Source organism: Coffea eugenioides, chromosome 9 (assembly GCF_003713205.1).
Source record: "Coffea eugenioides isolate CCC68of chromosome 9, Ceug_1.0, whole genome shotgun sequence".
NCBI lineage: Eukaryota > Viridiplantae > Streptophyta > Magnoliopsida > Gentianales > Rubiaceae > Coffea > Coffea eugenioides.
The window spans coordinates 3,767,651-3,787,465 of NC_040043.1; the positions used below are offsets into that span (position 1 = coordinate 3,767,651).

Sequence of the window (19,815 nt, forward strand, 5' to 3'; positions counted from 1 at the left end):
AGATGAACGCTCAAGCAAATAAAGCCACAAATCCTTTAGATTGATAAATATTTGAATTTGTTATATACATTATTTACAATCAATTTGGCTTCCAAAATTCATGTTAAATGGATTTAGGCTGTATGTACACCATACAAAGCTGCATGAGAAAATAGATTACTTTTTGTCCTTTATATCTCTCATCCAAATTTCTATGGGAGGGGAAAGCACATGAGAAAAGGAAAGAAGCATAATCAACGAAACTAACACTACTTATGCTATGAGTAAAACAGTGAGTAAGGCTTACTGTAATTACAAAATCCACAAGAAGTTACCTCAGAAGACTTGTGACTCAAGAATGGTTTACATCTTCCTCGAGTGAAGTATGGTAATCTCACCAAAACTGTTACATCTATGTCAGTATTTTTCCTCTACAAAAAAACATAAATCCACAAGGACTACAAAGAGCAGTAAAATTTTCAATCCTCTGAAATGTTGGATCTACATCTGCAGGTGCTAGTCCAACATGGTCATCATCTGTGTAAAGACACAGCTTAAGGGTCGTAGCACCCCAGACATGAGTATAAATGCCACCAGCATTCTGTATCCAACCATGGAGAGACCTTACAATGTGATGGCAGAGAATTATTCTGGATGAGGCCTGGCAATAAAAATACTATCCGCATAAATTCAAATTCAGTTGATCTGATTGCCTACCCGGGCTAATGCTGATCATTCCACTGGCATGCAGATCCTTCAGTCTGAATTTGGTGCATCATGCGGCGTTGGCAATGAAGACTTGGACCTCATTATACGTTTGCACATCCTGAAACACATATCATCCAAACAAATCACATTACACTGCAAAGATGAGATCAGAAATGCAATGATCACGTGATACTTCGAAATGTACAGGACACAACAGAGAAACTTATCATACCTAGAAACTTCAAATGATATTGCAACCAAGATATTCTAAACAAATCTTCCAAGAATCAACCAAATTAAATAATGAGCAAGCTCAACAAGAAAACACACATACACATCAAGAGCCTCAGTTCTTCTCCTAATTTCAGACGATGAGAGTGTAGGATCAGCATTTTTGGGTAATGAATCCTGCAGCTGGGTTCTCTCTCGAAGCCACTGCTCTGCTTTACTGCATTCGTTATATACCTGCAAAATGAAAGAGGTCAAGCAACTGAACGCTATAAAGACAATGCAAAAATATACACCTTCAAAATGATGCGAAAGTGACCGTACAGCATCTCTCTCACTTGGTGGCAGTGATCCTACAGCCATTCGATTCTCCACGATGCAATTTAATAAACTTCTTGTTGCCTGTGCCCTTGCCTCTTCATCTTTATACCGATGTTCAACAGGATTGACCATCTAAACAAAATTCTGACAAGGTTATAACATCCACCAAGAAGAAGCATGAAAACGTTACACTAGGGCATGTACACAGGAAGCACCTTTTTGAGGTCTTCAAGTTTCCGAGTATAGACGTGTTCAGACTCGTCATCTCCATCATCATACAGCCATTCCTCAGTCTGTTGCAGACTACTGGAAATTCCTTCTCTTTCTGCATCGGTAGCAAAGCTCCGATATGAATTTAAAAGCTGCGGATGTGATGTCATTTTCACACTAAAAGTGAGTTGGAGCATGAAAAGGATTAACCCCAAAAAAAAATGTTTGTGCACCAAAAGAGGACATTGATTACAGAATTTCATAAAGCAAAAGAAAAGAGCATTGATCTTTAAAAGTTCAAGAAGAAAAGTTCCTAAAAAGGATTGATTTCAAAAGTTCACCAATCAAAGAATACACGACTTAAGATGAACAGGAAGAAAAAGAAGCAGAAAGAATCTCCTCTTTCGGCTACTCAGATGTTATATAATTTTGTATTCACTGACAAGTGTTTCTCAAATAAGAACAGTGAATGAACCACGTCAGTTGACAAATTCCAGAAGAAGAAGAAGAAAAACATGATGAAGGTGTTGTATGTTATTACTTTAGAACTAAAATAACATATTTTAGCTGGACTATCCCAAACTCCGAATTAAAGTATATAAGAAAAACAAAGAATGGCCCAATGGATACCAAGTCTTTCTTCGACTTTTCATCGCCAGGCATTCATTCTTAAATAGCTTGCTATTTGGCATAAATCTTTTCCCATCCAGTTTCAAAGAAATTTATCATCCTGGTGATAAAAAGGCGGACAGATTTGAAGCATTGACCTAAATAGATGCAAAATGAACAGCTCCACAGCGCCAAATTCCACGTCAAAGTGGATTAAAGGTCCTCAACTGTTTTCAGGCCAATCTTGAAATCAGAATGCTAATTGAAAGATGCTCAGTCAAGTCTTGGTTAACAAGATTACCCATCATGTGCGAATTAGTGGCTCCTAACAAATGCAAAGGTTTGACAGGGAGATGCAGCATTTATGTAAAGATAAGATTGAGTGGGCCTGGTTGAAGGAAAATCTTAATATTGTTTGCCCAAGGGATCTGAATAAACAAGTTGGATCTCAGCCAGCCCCGACTGCAGATACAATGACTGTGTTTACCTAGGTCTTGCCTTAGTGCGTGTTTCACCATTTAAGGTTTTTGCCAAGTGTTAAAACCATACATTTTTCACTTTCCAGTCAATTGGATCTGCCTCTACTCTCACTGCACTAAGGACAACAAACTTTCCAACAGTAAAATTGGGTCTAGCTAGTGCTAAATCATGTGGTGCGCTGGCAATTGTCCAGAGTGGATGGCTGCAGAGCTAGTATGACCTGGCATCTGGCATTCATGAGCTGAAGTGTACAAAATGTACAATAATGAGAAGTTGTCCATGTTGACACTGTGCTAATAAGTTTCTTAGCACTGTTAAATGCCAATGCATTCTTTTGTGCAAATGAAACAGTGAAAACAGGAAAAACTCTTATCCTGTTTACAACTTACTAGTATTTTCAGAGGAAAATTGGAGGTAACATAATGATGGATCATTAAGAAAGGGCTCCATCTACTTTCAATAATCTGAAAGCAGAATCAATTTGGCTCTAGAGTTATATCCTGTGGAAACTGTTAGAAACCCCTTGCTTTTACCCCCAAGCATTACGCATCTTAAACTGAAGAATCTACAAAGCAAGGTGGTAGCTGCTTGGTGTAGCAGAAATGGCATGCTCACAACTTCTAAAAGGGCCATTTTTTATGTTCTAAATGCATCCAACAAGTTCAATCAACGGTCTAGTACTTTAAGCAACCTGAATAAATTTCAAATTTTTATCACAATTTCTACATTGTGTCAATTGTCAAATATATTTTCATTGATATGCATTATTAAAAGTAACTTTCAAAATGTTCATCTAACTATTTTGGACATGCAAGAAATTAGAAATATTTGATACAATATCATGCATGCTCCATGATTTTTAACCATTTGGTTTAAGTGCCAAATATGAATTCCAGTTAAGAAACAATTTTTCTGGTAGATTGTGACACAACTACGAATATAGTTGATTTGAAGTGTTTTCTTATGTCTTGTCCAAATTATTCAAGGAACGCAACTTAGAAGTGTCTGTGCTATGTCATATTCATTACTCCTGTACATGGTGTTCTTCTTGGCTAGTGGCAACAGTAGCTAAGGAACTTATAGTCTAACATTAAAAAAATAACAGAAAATGAAGATGACAGGAAGCAGATACAGCAAAACTTAAAGATAATGACAGGTGCAGCCTGTGGATGTTCCATAAATGCACCAGAAACAGGACCAGAATACAGAAGGAAATCCAACTGAAAGAAATTACACCAAGCCATCCAGCACAGATAATTTGACCAATTGTTGCCGAACAAACTAAATGTGTTTTGCAGACATGCCGATGTAAACAAGTAAATGTTGGCCAGTAAAAGCAATATATGGCCAACCTGTTTGCTCTTGGATAGTCATAACTACGACAATGCACCTTTATCAGATATCTGTCTAGGCAAACCAAAAAAGAAAAAAATTATAGGTACTGTGTGTGTTTGAATACAAGTGCTTTTTTTTTTCCACATATTATTTCGCTTGCATCATAGACACATTTTCCAACCACCATTTTATCTCACACACATCATTTCACAAAAAGTGCTACAGTATTAATCTGGATATCTTTTCCAAATAATCTCCTATCCAAACACACCCATTGCTTTATGTACCATATTCATACAGAGACCTTATGCAGCTTGATCTTTTTGGCCTGGTTTCCAAACTGAAACCTGACGTACACATAACTAGATATTGAATCATACCTTGTTACGGGTGTCATAGACATAAGACTCGAGGGAGTTTTTATGATCTTTTGTTCTCTCCATCTTTGTATCTTGTTCAGCCAATTGAAGCTCTTTTTCTTGAGCTTGGGACAGTTCAACTGGCGTCATCCCACCACATATATTTTCACTGATTGGTATATCCTGTCTCCTTGTTGCTTTTGCCCTCCTTTCATCACCCTGCACAAGGATATGAATATCATACCATTTATTTACATTCAACAATGATAATCTAAGTTGAATTTGAAGGGAAACAAACTTAGTTTGGAGGACCAGCAGACTCATTTTGTAACTGAACAAAGTAAAGGTACTAGAGCTATGTTGATGTCAAAACAATTAAATTATTGAAGATGTATGCCTCTGTATCTTGGGCGCAAGCCTATCTTTTCTTTCAATTGATAATGGGGAACAACCTCAGCAAAGTAATTATTCCTCAAGCCAAAAGACAAAACTTCAGAAAACTTACAGCAGCTGCAGGTGAAAACTTTGAATGTGCAGAGTTTGAGTCACCAGGACCATTAGCTGTGTAAAAAGTCTCATGATTGCTTGTCTCCATGTTCTCTGAAAGGGCATCAGCATAGTTATTTGAAGTAGGATCATCCGCATGATCTTCAATCAGCTGAAGAAAGATAAAAATTTCATGAAGAATTCAAATGAATCATGATTTACACATGTTTCTCAAATTATAATCTACACTCACCGAAGCTGATTCAACACCAACTATTCCATGGATGTTTAGGTGAACTCTTACTTTAACCTTTGCCTTCTCCGAATGGGAAACTTGGTAGGGGCCAATCTAAACCAAAAAAAAGAATATTTAACTTGAGTTTGCTTTTCTTCCTAATCCAATAAATTCAGCTTGAAACAAGAAAAGCTACAACTACAGCATAATCATTGAAAATAGGAAAGAAAATTATCCTGCGATATAAATAGAAATAAACTCTTTGAGAATGAACCTCAAACAAGAAAAAGAAGAAACAAAATAGCATGCCAACTTTCACCCCAAAAAATCTGGTGCATTTGGGTTGAGAATTGTATATATCAGTTTCCACTTTGGAATCATCCCCATCTAGAACTGTGTTCTTTATGACCGTAATCAGTGGCCCAGAATTTGCAGTTTCTAGATCTTGTTTTTCTGGAATCCCTATGCAATGAATCCCTCCAACATATGACTTCCAATTATCACAAAAAAGCATGTCACATAAATCCAACAAAGATGTAAATTCTCGTTCAAATGTCCACATCTGTCCTTAGTGCTGAAAAAGAAGTCACTGGGAAGACAAGAAATGCCTTTTTTGATATTTTGCAAAGGAAGCTAGTGGAAGTTTACCTAAAGTTAGAGGCCTAGCATAGTTTTAGGATGTGGATATGACCATAATATTAAATATCCATATATAGTTAGCCTTCATACTTAAGATCAGGCTATTTGACTGAAAGATAATGGGAAATTTCCATCCCATAATCTCAAAAAAAAAAAAAATGCAGTTCTGATACTTTTGCTCCCTAAACTATACTTTGAGGCAAAAAATTTCCCCTCATTCTAGCTTTGGCATCCAATTGAATCTAAATCTCAACAAATCCTTCAAAACCAAACTAAGAAGTTACACAACAATTACCACATTACAGTACCACGACAATCATATTTCTTTCCAGAATATCTCAATGAAGATGCAACATCTTATTTCAATTCTTAAGTAGTTTTCTTCTGAACAGACAATTAAATTGACACTAGATGGTGTAAAGAGGAAGTAGTGTCAAATCCCATATGCAATGGAATACGTTCCTTTATCTCCTTAAAATATTTTCAGCAATTAAGTAACTTTCATTAAAACACTACAAAATGGTTTAACAATTCTATTCATCGACCAAAAAGGGATTTGATAGTTTATTTTCTGGTTTAATGGGCATTTTGAAGTGCAAAATTCACTTTCAACAGGTAACGACAACAAATTATTTAATCTACAACATGTTGGGAACTGGCTAAAGCACTCAATCAACTAAATTAATGAGTTTGGACCCCCTTATTCAAAGCAAGAATGCTTGGTCATAGCTTTACATCATGCAGTTAAATTTCCCACCTGCAGCACATTGGCATAGAGTGCACCATACATGACAGCAAGAAGATGTAAGGATTAAATACATTCAATAATTCCACAGGGCCATCAGACTCTCTTCACAGCAGAGTTGAAATCCACCAATATCCAACTTATTTGCTAGAATATATAAATCATAAATGTTTCTGAGACATAATAGACATCTCTCCCTCTTTGGCCTAAACTCTCTTAATGCAGTAACCACAACATCTCTTCCCAATGAGAGATCATTATTTTCACATAACAATTGGACCACCAGATGCGATTGATGATTCCAAGCATTTAAAGATACCACATGCATTTAGAAATAAAATATCATTCAGTCAATTCATATTGAGGATGAGCAGGATGGAAATATGTGAAACAACAAACGAGGAATATTAGTTGCACATACACATTCATAGTAAATTCAATGATAGAGATACTTAAAGGCATGGAAGCACACGAATAGTCGCATTATTGTAAACATGATTAGAATTGTTTAACATCTACAAGATAGCAGTATTACAAATTCTGCACAGAGAACCAGATAAGCTCTCATTCACATAATTTAGCACATAATTTAGCAAAAAATTGCCAAGTAAAAGGAATATTACCAGAAAATCACTAATTTTGGTAGACGTACAGGGTAGCAACTCATTCTCATTCGCATAAAAGGCTTCCATTTGGAATGTATTACTCTTCTGCAATGTAAGCATCTTAACACTCGGAAAAGGATGACCTCGTGGAAACAAAACACAATTTGATTGTGCACAAATTGGGCCATCACTAAGAGAAAATCCTATGGAAAATGGAAAAGAATCTTGCACCTGCAAAAAAAATAAGGCCAGAGAGAACATTATTCTATTAAAACAGTCCACAATTTATCCAACTGCCTGCAACAAAGCTTCAAGGATATTGAAGTCGCTTTCCTGTCTGCTAACCGCATAGAATGAACAAAATCTTCGTATCATAATACCACTAATAAAAGATTATCTTCATTTCTTTAGTGTCCAAATTATCATTTTGGATATGCTAAAAAAACTAGCCTCTTAGAATGATCTCCAATTGTCTTCACATCATTAAAAATGAAATAGTGATTAGACAATCAAGAAAAATGGTACCAGTTGAGAAAAAATGAAAATCTAACCTATGAAAACATTATCTTTAATTGAATCTGAACCATCTGATGTCATTGAGGGACATTCATTGTGGACTGAAGGATAGTTTATGTTGAGATTAAAGAAACTAAATGTTTTTATCTTCATCGTAGGACACTCTGTTTAAACCTTTATTTTAGATTCCACAACTGAGTTTAAAATTAAGGCAATATGCTTTTGCATTTTATGAAACTAAAGACATTTGGCCTGTCAAGAATTCTTGACATTTGCACTTTTTAACTGAGAAAAGTTCGAAGAAATGTAAACCATGGATTTTACCTGCAAGGTTTTAGTATATGCCTATTTATCAGCATGATGCTTATAAATTTTAAGTACCTGTATACTAAGGCTATGGTTGGTGAATTCCTATTTAAGAGTCATTAAAACCTAGAATACACAATTGATTCCCCATTTTACCAACTCATAATTGGTTACCGACCAATTTCACAGGTCAATACTATGTCACAATATGCACAATGTGACACTAGAAGATCAAAATTTCAACTAAAAGCATGAGAAAAGAGGCTGTTGAAGCACTACATCGCAGCAAGTGTACAAGACAACAGCTATAATTGTAATGATAATAGGGCTCATAATTATGGCAATGGAAGACCGGTTACAAAGAAAGGAGTAACAAGTTCCCGTTAGCGAGTCTAAGATGCTGCCAACAATACATAGAGGCATCTGCTACTCACTGATTTTGCTCTAGAATTTCATTTGTTCAACTACTGGGACAGAATCATTTTGAAGAAGTGTGCTTTCCCAAAGGAAAACTACTTTAAATGCCATAATTTTTTGCATCCTCTTTTGATTCCGGGGTTTTCTCTTGAAGAGGAAGCCAAACTTAGCAAGGACATGATCATGCATGGGGAAGAGCAATGACATCATATTTTGGATTCTCCCTAAAACAAGCTACAAGCACATTTAATGACTTCTGGAATAACCATGGTGAAACAATTTTTTTTTTAAAGCAACATAAGAATAATAGACAGGAGCAGAAATAGAGAAACAGCACATGCTCAAGTAAGAAAGTAAAAAAAATATATACAAATGAACCATGTTTAACGAACCTCAAACTCCCTAACACGGAATGTTGGGCTCAGCATTGCACATTGAAGAGCACAACCACGAGCCACACACTCACTGACATTTATCGTTCGGCTGGGCTCTCTCCTGAAAAGGGCACTTAAAACCTTCATGATTGCAGGAATTCGTGAGCCTGATCCAACAAGCTCAACAGTGTGAATCTTTTCCAGAGTCAGACCAGAGTCAAGCAAAGCCTTACGGCAGGGAAAGCTGATTCTCTCCAACAAGTGTGATGATAGCTTCTCAAAATCTTCTCTCTTAATGAATCCCTTGACATCTTTCTCATCCATCAAGCATTCAATGTTAAGTGGTGCCTCTGGATTCGCGCTCAAGACCTTTTTCAATTTCTCACAAGCAGCCCTCAACCTTATAGAAGCCCGAAGATTTGAATGGACATCAATGTTGTACTGTTCCTTGAAATTGGCAGCGAAATATCTGAACAAAACCTCATCGAAGTCTCTGCCTCCTAAGTTACTATCAAAAGCATGAGAAAGTATCTTCATTTGTCCAGGCTGAAATGATGCTACAGCCACCTGCGTATCACAATGGCCAACATCAACAAACACAACATTTGCCGGACCCCCATTGAAGTCTGTCTTGTATATACCATAACCAAGAGCAGTAGCAGTACAGTCATGCATCAACCTCAAAGGTTTCAGACCAGCAATCTCAGCTGCGTGCAAATATGCTCTTCTCTGCAAGTCAGTGAAGTATGATGGTATACCAATAACACAATCCGAGACATGAGTCTCCAGATTTTTCTCTGAAATTTGCTTTAAATGTCCAAACAACATCACCATAATTTGAAACGGTGTAAAGCTTTGTTTCTCATCCAAGTAGTGCAGATGAATCAAAATACCACCATCAGGTCCCTCAGAAGTCTCAAAAGGTACCAACTTTAAATCATCCTGCACACTTGGCTCCCTAAACTTCCTACCGATCAATCTCTTAACCTGAGAAATCGTTGATCTCAGGTTCATGGTAGCAGAGGCAGCCCCTACTGCACCCATAAACCTCTGCTTCTCACCAAACGACACCACAGCAGGGGTTTCACGTTTCGATTCATCATTCAACAGCACATCAATGCCCCGCTGTTTGGCCACTGCTACAACACAGTTCTCATTTCCAACATCTAACCCCAACACACTCATTTGCAACTAGAAGCCCAAAGCAATCAAAACCCACCAAAATTTTAGCACAGAACACCAAAATTCACTCCCAAAACAACAAGAAAATACACCTATACAGAAAACCATTATCACAATATCATTAGCTCATGCATTCAAAAAACTAACTGCACCCCACAAATTCAGAAGCAGAATGAATGATCAGGTCATGTGAATTAAAAACCGATTCATAATCACAATAGAAACAGGTTTCATCATAATCACTATCAAAAACAGACAATGAATTACTGACATAATTCAAAAGATACTACTAGCTGTAGTGATAAAATATCGCAGCTCCACAGTGACGCCGGGCATCTGATCATCAATGTTGTTCCACAAACAGATTAAATACTGAGAAAAAATAGAATTGAGTGGGGAAATTGGAACACATGTTACCTGCAAAAGTGAGCGATGAAAATGCAGAGATATTGTGGGGCGCCGGGCGAATAGAAGGAACCCTAAAGCATTAGGAGGAGGAGGAAGGGAAGAGCCTAATGGAGGAAAGAGAGATAATCTCCGGAATGGTTGGGGCGAAGAGTCTTAAGAAGATCCCTTCGCACCCTTTGCTTACACACGGACGAAAATGGATCAAATCATGTAGTAGTACCTAACGTATGTTCCATGGAATTGTACTTTACTTCCGCCACTGTCTTAATGGAATGATAGCTAATGAGCGAGCGGAAAGATAAAAAGGAAAAAAGTCAAAGACTGCTTATGCCCTTGCAGTTCCGGAAATTGGCCTTCTCTTTTCTGATTGGTTTCTCCCCACCAGTGCCCTTTCCGCATTACTCGGTTGCCTTTGCCTTGGCGTCTTGAATGACCTTTTTCACGCTGCTCTCGAATGCGAATACGAATACAAAGTTACTTTTTCACCTGCAAAAATCAAGAATCAGCCAAGCATGCAGCAAATATTTGATTCAGTGCAATTAATCCAGCCTTCCGTTCTTCAGGGCATATGACTTGCCCGAAGTTTTTTTTTTTTTTTTTTTTTTATAATTGAATAATTGATTATGACAAAGGTGGCCAAATATGCATTACACCTTAAATTTTGTTGTGCATCACGTCAAAATTGTGGATTAATTCATGGAATCTTAAAATTTTGCACTCCATTAGCAATAATAAATTGTTGTGTATCAATCAGGCGTGGAAAGTGTACTGGATCAGTATAAGTGAGTCCACAGTAGTTATTATAGCATAAAGCCTTAAACCAAGATTTTGCAGTTCGTGTTGCAAGGGAGCATGACAGCCCACAGGCCCTATCTAAACATGTTTAGTATGGTATCCCATTGTGCAATCCAGCAAGGGAGATTCAGGATATCTACACCCTCATGGTTGTACTTAGAGGTGTCAAAATGGGTTGGGTAAAATGGGTAATAGGTATAAGTGGGTCAACTCATTTATACCCATTTAATTAGATGCGTATAAATGAGTAAGTCAAAAAATAAATTGGATAACCCATTTATAACCCATTTATTTTAATTTTTTGTAAACTTGTTTAAATTCATTTTTACAAACTAAGTTATCAATTTATACCACCCTTTGCACCCATCATTAGTTTTAAATATTTACTTATAATGTTCAGTAAGTCTAATTATCAATTTTTTTCCATCCGTACTCTATGTCGCAAAATTATATACTATTTAATAATTGAATGATAAGAATATAAAAATTTGAACTAAGTACTATAAAAGTTAACATAAAAAATGTAATCCAAAAATTTTGAACCTCTAACATTTTTTTCATGTGTAAATTTAAAATTTCATTTTGGAAAGGTAGGAAAAGAGGCTAAAACTTATCATAAATTGGTAATGCTGAAAAATGAGGAAGTTAACAAACTAAAAGAAAATAAAATGATAAGATAAAACTAACAAATAATAATAATAATGAAACAAAAGTAGTTAACGTCATGAAAAAAGAAAAATTTGAAAAAAAAATGGGTGGGGAAGAGAGGAGACTTGGGAGAAGACAATTCTAAATTAATTGGGTTTCATGGGTTATCCAATAATACCCATTTAGGTATTATAAATTTTTACATATGAGTATAAATGGGTTATCCAATAATACCCATTTATTAATAAATGGGTATTATTGGATAACCCATTTATACTCATATGCAAAAATTTATAATACCCATACCTATCTATTCATGAGCGGGTATGGGTAAATTAAGTTTAATGAGTTGGTTTGCCACCTATAGTTGTACTAGTGCAGAGGCAATAGATGTGGTTGTGTGAAAATTCTTGCATACGTTTGGATTGTCATTTTTTCCGAACAAATTTTTACATTTTTTGCGAATATATTTTTCAAGCATATTTTTATCTCATATGCATCAAATTACTATAGTACATTTAAAAAAAAAAAACTTTAGAAAATAGCAATTAAAGCGGACAGTATGTCAAAAAATTTTCTTTTTCTTCCTTTTGGTCGACAAGGGATGTTGACATAATATGGCTTAAACGAGTAAACCGAGTCACTCCAATTGACACCTAAAAATATCATCTAGCATGAGCTAAACTCATCCAACATGGGGTTAACAACAAGAAGCAAACAATTTTTTGCTTTGTATTACAAGGAATTTCGTGCATTGAGAAGAAGAAATGCATGCATGTGAAAGAATAACATGCTCTCCTTAATTACTCAAAGGTTGCAGGAAATGCTGAATCCAGTTATTGGTTATAGACTGTTCTCAATCATTCCGAACCATCAAAGTGGTGCCTAGGATGCCAATTTCATCTAATCAGTGGAATGCAATGTTCTACGGGGCTATCCTATCTAGGACTTCGATCACAAATCTTAACCATGCCAGTGATTTATCTAAATTAAACCCATAATCAGCCCATGTGATACGTGATTTATAATGTACTGGCCCCTTTCTTCTTGATCTTTCCTTCTCAATCATGTCGGGCTCAGACCCATGGAAAAGATTTGTTAATTTAGGATAAATGTGAACGAGTTGAATGCACAATAAATAATTTGAGTGCAGAAGAGTGCAGACTAATTATTGACCTGTACGGCTGCAGTGCCCACCAGCCACCAGGACAACAGGCGTTGGAAAAGTCCCCCTGTCGGGGAAGGGCGGGCCTGCTTCTTCTTCTAAATTTCTAAAGCAAATGGATCCATCTTGATTTTTGATCCCACCACTTTTCATGTTTCATTCACTTAGCATGGGCAAATGATCAAGACCAAGGTTTCTTCCGAGACAGGAAGGCAACCAGATTAAAACCTACGTAATTGGTCTAGAACTAATGAACTGAATATCTATAAATTCAAATTCAACTCGGTCAACTCGAACTCGATTCGAACTGCCGGCAAGTGACTCGAGTCATCTTGATCATCTTGATTGAATTGGTATTGACACCTGTGCAGATGCTTGTTCACATGAAATTAATTTATTGTTGACTTCAAGACAAGCAAATATGTGGGTAGACGGTCAAAAAGAACGGCATGCGTGAATTTGAGTTCTAAGCTGACTGCCATGGAGACTGGACTAACAGCAGCATTGTGGAGGTCCACCATGGAGAATCCTTGAAAAATTTTCAATGCGTGCGTAGAATTTTGTTCGCATTGTCTTTTAAAATTTTGACCAATATATGGTATATTACTTGTTTGTTTATAGTGCCGGAGCTTTTTTTCCTTTTATTTTTCGATTTTTGGTTTGTCTTTGGAAGCATGGAGTGCCACAAAGAGGGACATATTATATGTAGGTTTTTCCGATCATAGAAGCATGAAAATTGTCTCAATCTAGGTATATGTTAACTGTTGCAAGGTTGCCAACAAGTAATTGATTTGAGCTCGAGGATAATTATTGAAATCACCTTTGAGCTTGAGTTAGTGTTTACTCCAATTTTTCTCGTTTTGATTATGCAATATTTAATCAAAAGGATGAAAGAAGAAAGGGGTAATTGAGCACCTAACTTGTATTTCAATCGAAAATTTTTATAAATCGACTCGCCTTAGGGTCTGTCTGATAACATAAAAAGTGTTGAATCTGAATTTTTTCAAACATTCAGATGTTTTGAGTGTTTGATAAATGAAAATCCATTTGCTAAACTTGTTAAGTAGTGCGGAACTTGTGTGTATTTTTTTCAGTACAAGAATCCTAACTGAATGCTTAATTCTGATAAAAATCAATAAAATTACTTCAATTACCTTATCTTATCTACCAAATCTACCCTTGTTTGTTAATTATGTTCAAAATTCTTATCTAATTAAACAATCAAATATTCTCTATCTAATGATTTTCTATTTCTTTTTTCTCCCTTTTGAATGATTTTCACATCTTCTCCATACTCCTCATATAATATATTTCATCTTTTATATTAATTTGATTTAAAAATAAATATTGTCATTTTCATACCTAACATTTTTAGCTAATTAAATCATAAGTTCTATTTCTTTTTTGGATGAAAAAATATAAGGGCAAATTTGTCAAAATTTAACTTATTAAGCATTCAGTTATAAATATTTATCAAACAGTATAACTAGGTTTAATATTAAAATTCAGACATGCATATATTTCTTTTCAGTGCTTAAAATTCAACAAATTAATTGTTTCAGTATTCAGATTCAGTTTTATCAAAGGAACCTTAAGCGAACTGATAACTAGAAAAATTTGCTGAAACTAGTATTCAGACAAGGAACAAAAACAACAAATTAAATGTGGATAAAGAACAAGAAAAAGAAAAAGGATTCATTCAAATTTCAACGAGTTAAAATAGTCACAGGAAGTGGAAACGCCCCTACGTCGATAGTAGCGTAAATATCATATACAATTTCTGTTGTATGTGATATTAAAGATCCAACACAATCTGTAGTAAGTATCTAGACTGAATGTATCAAAGTATTTTCTTACGGACATTTATTCATTTATCATTAATTGCCAAGTAATTAATGAACCATCAAATCAGAATCGAGGCACAAAGAATTTGCTGAAACGAATTCTGGGACCAACAGCAAAAACAACAAAAACTGGTTAAAGCAACTTTGAAAGGCAAAAAAAGATTCAGTACTCAAATTTCAATGAGTTACAATTGTCACTCGAAAGTAAAACATGCACCCTCTATATGCAAGTTTTCATAGGCCAAAAGTTCCAGCATCTTTTCACGAACAGTGATGCTGAAGATTACAGGAAAATAGATTGAAATTTTTATTTGAACATTGGCTGGAGGCCTACAATGGAGGCCCCTTGACCACGAAACAAGCCTTTGAAAGCTTTTAATTGAGAAATGATTTGCTTGTGCAAACCAACTTCAGCAGCATATACGGTAGAGAAAACGCTCTTTCTTAGCCGTTTGAACCTCCTCCCAATTCTAATCTTCAACTTATTGGTTTTAACCTTCAACCAAGATGGCCTTTTTCTTGGAGAATCTGCTTGTTGGAGGGCCTTGTAAATCAAGAATTGTGCTCTTCTATGCCTTACTTCATCAGGGTCTTCCGTATCCATCTTGGAGTAAGCAAATGGTCTATTCAAGAGACTCATTTTGCTCTGAGGAAAAACCCAAAAATTGGTAGCAGAAGAAACAGAGGAAGAAGATCTAATTAGGTGGAAGTAACTTATGCTACTGCACTATTTATAGTGAAAAGAAAAGGGTTGCAATGGATATAAATTATGCTTAGCGGGGTCCTCAGAGAGGTCATGTGGTCATGAAACAATTCATGTGCACAACTGTGTTTGTTAGAAAATAATTGAATTTTAAAATACACTCAGCACCTGGCCAAGAATGCACCAACGGTGAAATAAATATTTGCAATTCTTCAAACAAGAACGCTGAATCTGTTTAATTTAGGTGTTGTGGATGGAGATGGTAGTGGTGGGCCTTTAGGCAGTGAATATGTATTGAATAATATAAATTAGATAAGCTTTTTTTTATACATTATTGTCGGTCTATAATATTTTTTTTTTATACTAGCAGGTTGAGATTACGCTATATAATATAAATTTAAATTTGAAATTCAAATCATGCACATTTGATATACATCTAAAGTTGTTAGTGTAGAAAAATCACAATACTCTCGGCGCTTAAAAAGTTAATCCACATAAATTATGTGGTGTATAAATTTCATAGTCTATTATTACCCCAACTTGACGTTTACATGCATGTATAAGTGCATGATTGTACAAGAAAACGTTAAAAGATAAAAACGTAAATAAGGCATCCAATGCATACAAGCTGATGATTCTAACTGCTTACTTCCTTTTTTTTTTTTGGTTTTGAAAATGATGAAAGTACCAAATATAATTCATGTATAGTAGGTATATAGTAATGTTATATATTAGAGTGCTAAATGCTAATGACCCATTTTCTATTTGCAACTTGAGTTAAGGACCATCTTCCCACAAAACCTAGAAGTTTGACAAAATTTTGCCGTTAATAATGCTAAGCTTGATTTTTGCTAGACTACTAATGGAGTTACTATCAAAAGTACCGTTACATTATATATAAGCTAGTATAAATAAAGATTGACAATAACGTATCACCACACACTCTTACATCTTGATGACTACCAATATTTGGTCTATAATCGCCTTAATTGCACACATTGACTGTAATTGATAAACCATTGGGATGGGGACAGTGGAAAGTTTGTAAGGTCTTTTTTAATGTCAGATTCACAATTATGAATTTTGTGTCTAACAGTTAGGGATGAGAAGGGTGTGAAGCGAGGTAAGAGGGTAAAAAAAATTAGGGAGTTTGTAAGTGATAATTCTTCTAAAGAATGTATCGTAATTAGCACCATAATATGGACCTAACTAAAACCTTAGAGCTCTCTTCTCAGCATAATATGTTTCATGCTTATTAACTTGTGGTTGACCCCATGCCCGAAACCTTCATATATGTATTTGATAGTTTATGACCAAACAGACGAAATGAAAGACCAGTCAGGAGAATGAGTCTTGCCGTCTCGCCCGCCTGCAATTTAGATTTTAGAAAGGCTATAAATTGTAGGTCAATTATCATGGCCAGTAAGTGATGGTTTACTTTAAAAGGGAAAAAACAGGAAAGTTATAAGTTTTCTTTTCTATAACTGAATTCGGAATTCTCATCCTTAAACTTCTTAGAATACTTTAGTCCCTATATTGTAACATTTATTGTACTTATATCCCTAAAATATAGAACTTGTACATTTTTATTTCTAAAGTATAAAAATTGTTCCAATTTAGTCCCTAAAGTATATATCCACTTAGGCATAAAATCTATCTCACTTCTTGAATGATGTTACTTAAATGGGGCAAATTTATAGTTTAGGGACTTAAGTATCTCATTTTTAAGTTTAAGGACTAAAATGAAAATTTCGATATAGTTAAAAGGTGTAAGTGAAATTAACCCTAATTTGTAGGTCAATTATCAAGGCCACTAGGTCAAAAGTGATTGGTTTACTTTAAAAAGGAAAAAAAAAAAAAGGAAAGGTATGGTTTTCTTTTTTTATATTTAAAAGGTAATTATAATGGGAGATGTTAGGGTATCGAAATTTCTAATTTTCTATAGTTCTTTATGAACCAATCTCTCATTTTATATCAATGCTAGAGTATCGAAATTTCCATAGTTCTTTGGGAACCATCAACCATCCCATCATTTTATATCCAATGATGAGTTTCCACATCATTCAACAATAATAGGGGTGTACATTGTAAATAATCTTTCTTGATACAGTCTATGGGTCAAGAAAAAAAAATTCAGTTGAATTTTAACATTAAAACAAAGGGAAAAAAAAGGAAGAAAACTAAAAAAAGCAGTTGAATAGTATTGCAATGCAATGGAATGGGGTAGTTAAGAAATACAATAAAGCCGTCACTGCATGGGGTAATTAAGAAATGTAAAACTGCCACAGGATAGTTCTTGAAAGGGAAATTTGCCAAATTGGTCCCTAACATTTTCACAAAACACTTTTTTAGTCCCTAACATTTAAAATCAGCCAGAATAGTTCCTAACATATAAATTATGAGCCAGTTTGGTCCTAATGCTCGTATTTACTCTTTTTTCCGGCTAAAAATAGTACACCGGCGTAATTTCAAGGGCAAAATCGGAAAAATTCGTTAATCCATAATTGTGCATCCCTCAAACTCTTCCACCACTTCTTCAATTGATTCTCACCCTTTTGTTGAAGCTCTCCAAAGGCTTTGTGGGTTTAAGAAGGTGCAGAGAATTATTTGCCAAATAAGAAGATAAAAATGAGTTCTTTGTTGAAATTGATATCGAATTCAGAGATTTCCAAACTGAAAAGGGTCTTCTTCTCAATAACCATAGCTGCCTGAGAGAACCCATGTTGCTGATTCCTTGGTTAAGAGGAGCAAGGACGGATGATTTTACGAAGTCAGAAGCAGAAGAAGAGATTGGGTCAATGGCTGAATAGAGACGGAGGAATATGGGCTCCGTTCAAGCAAAGATAGCCTGTGGACTTGCCAAAATGCTTCAACAGCTTTCTTACCAAATTTGAGCAATCAATATGAGGGAACTGCAGATATTGGTACAGAGTATTGTGGAAGAAGATGATTATGCATTGGAAGCCGCTGATTGTGACAGATGCAGGCTCTGTCTTGTTTGAAAGAATTGAAGCTGAAGCTTTCTAACCCACAAAGCCTTTTGCTTTAATTTTCCACCTTCTGGACAACTCATGATTGACCCTGTTGTCATAGCCTCTAGCCAGGCTAGTAGATTTCCCATTAATCTTCTGTTCGTGATTGAAACTTTTTCTTGGTGGCTTTGATATTTCTTGAAACTTCTTTTTGGTGTCTTTGATATTTCTGTCTTTTCATTCAATTTTTCTTGTTAATTCTCCATCCTAGTAGCAGTAGGTTGAGAATCAATTGAAGAAGCGGTGGAAGAGTTTGAGGACTGCAAAATTATGGATTAACGAATTTTTCCGATTTTGCCCTTGAAATTACGCCGGTGTTCTATTTTTAGCCGGAAAAAAGAGCAAATACGAGCATTAGGACCAAACTGGCTCATAATTTATATGTTAGGAACTATTCTGGCTGATTTTAAATGTTAGGGACTAAAAAAGTATTTTGTGAAAATGTTAGGGACTAATTTGGCAAATTTCCCTTCTTGAAAAGCATCAATAAGTTGAAGCATTATTGTGTCAACACTGAAATAAACTATAGTATTAGTGTGCCAACAATAATTACTTTCCCCTTTCTAACAATTAATTCAATCAATTAAAGATCATTACCTCCAAGGCTCCATCCTTCATTTGGAATAAAAAAAAATGAGAGCAATTAATTAATATTTGATCCAATCTATTCTCTAAAAGTCGAAGTCCCTTAATTATGAGATTAAATTTTAGATCTCTTATAAGTTAAAATCCCAAAACGCGTATTGACACGTACAAGAAAAATGTGTAATTTGTTTGTGAAAATTTTGGACATATGAATTCTTCAGCCAACCAACTTAATGCGCAAACAATATCTTTATAGTGGAAGACGTTGATTTTGAGATAATTTATAATCATTCATCTCTACTTTTTTTTTTCTTTTAGTATAACTGGGAAGACTAGAGTTTGAGATTTCTCACATACGCTCCTTCATCCGAATCACCCAACTCATCCCACCTCCCATCTCTAGTTAAATCTTCATGCAGCTGCAGTAAACAATTGGGCTGACTAACTATACAGTTGTAGCCATATACAACCCTCACTATGTACAACTAATTAAAACGGAAGGAGCACTAGATAATCTATCCAATGAACAAGCTTAAAGTGGAAACCTCGAAATGTTTCGAACGTTCTCAATGACGGAACCAGAACATTCACTTTGAGGGGGTGAATACCATATACATATATAACTTAAGAGTTAATTCAAAAGATTTTAAAATTGTTTTAAGGGACCAAAACCTTTACTTATGAGGATATAATAACTGAAAACTTTCGAACTACTATTAAGGGAAAAAAACATAAATTTATAGGACTTGGGACGGGAACGTGCCTGATCCAGTTTGCATGCTCCTCCGGGCATACCCTCCGACATGTTGCTCATTAGTATTAGCAATAAGAGTTACATTTTGCGTGTGTGGCAAAGGAATTCAAGCTTGTAGCAATTTCAGCTCTACAAGAATAAAGGAAA

General features: G+C 35.4%; 1 protein-coding gene across 1 annotated transcript; it reads right to left on the bottom strand.

Annotated features, from left to right (window-relative positions):
• Positions 1–224: 224 nt before the first annotated feature.
• LOC113783586 (heat shock 70 kDa protein 16) lies at positions 225–10,415 on the bottom strand. Its single transcript, XM_027329773.1, has 10 exons — positions 10,152–10,415; positions 8,571–9,826; positions 6,958–7,170; positions 4,969–5,064; positions 4,735–4,887; positions 4,251–4,448; positions 1,452–1,598; positions 1,240–1,368; positions 1,022–1,152; positions 225–805 (listed from the first exon to the last, which is right to left on the bottom strand). The coding sequence occupies exons 2-10, from the start codon at positions 9,735–9,737 to the stop codon at positions 736–738; spliced, it is 2,304 nt and encodes a 767-aa protein (XP_027185574.1). The 5' UTR covers positions 9,738–9,826; positions 10,152–10,415; the 3' UTR covers positions 225–735.
• Between the last annotated feature and the right edge of the window lie 9,400 nt (positions 10,416–19,815).

Bases quoted from the DNA above. Each gene is read 5' to 3' on its own strand.
- LOC113783586 (XM_027329773.1), bottom strand. From the start codon at position 9,737: ATGAGTGTGTTGGGGTTAGATGTTGGAAATGAGAACTGTGTTGTAGCA. The intron at 7,171-8,570 runs GTTCGTTAAACA...TTTTTTTTGCAG, and splicing joins TCCGTGTTAGGGAGTTTGAG to GTGCAAGATTCTTTTCCATT. The intron at 806-1,021 runs GTATGTGTGTTT...TATGTGTTTCAG, and splicing joins AGAACTGAGGCTCTTGATGT to GATGTGCAAACGTATAATGA.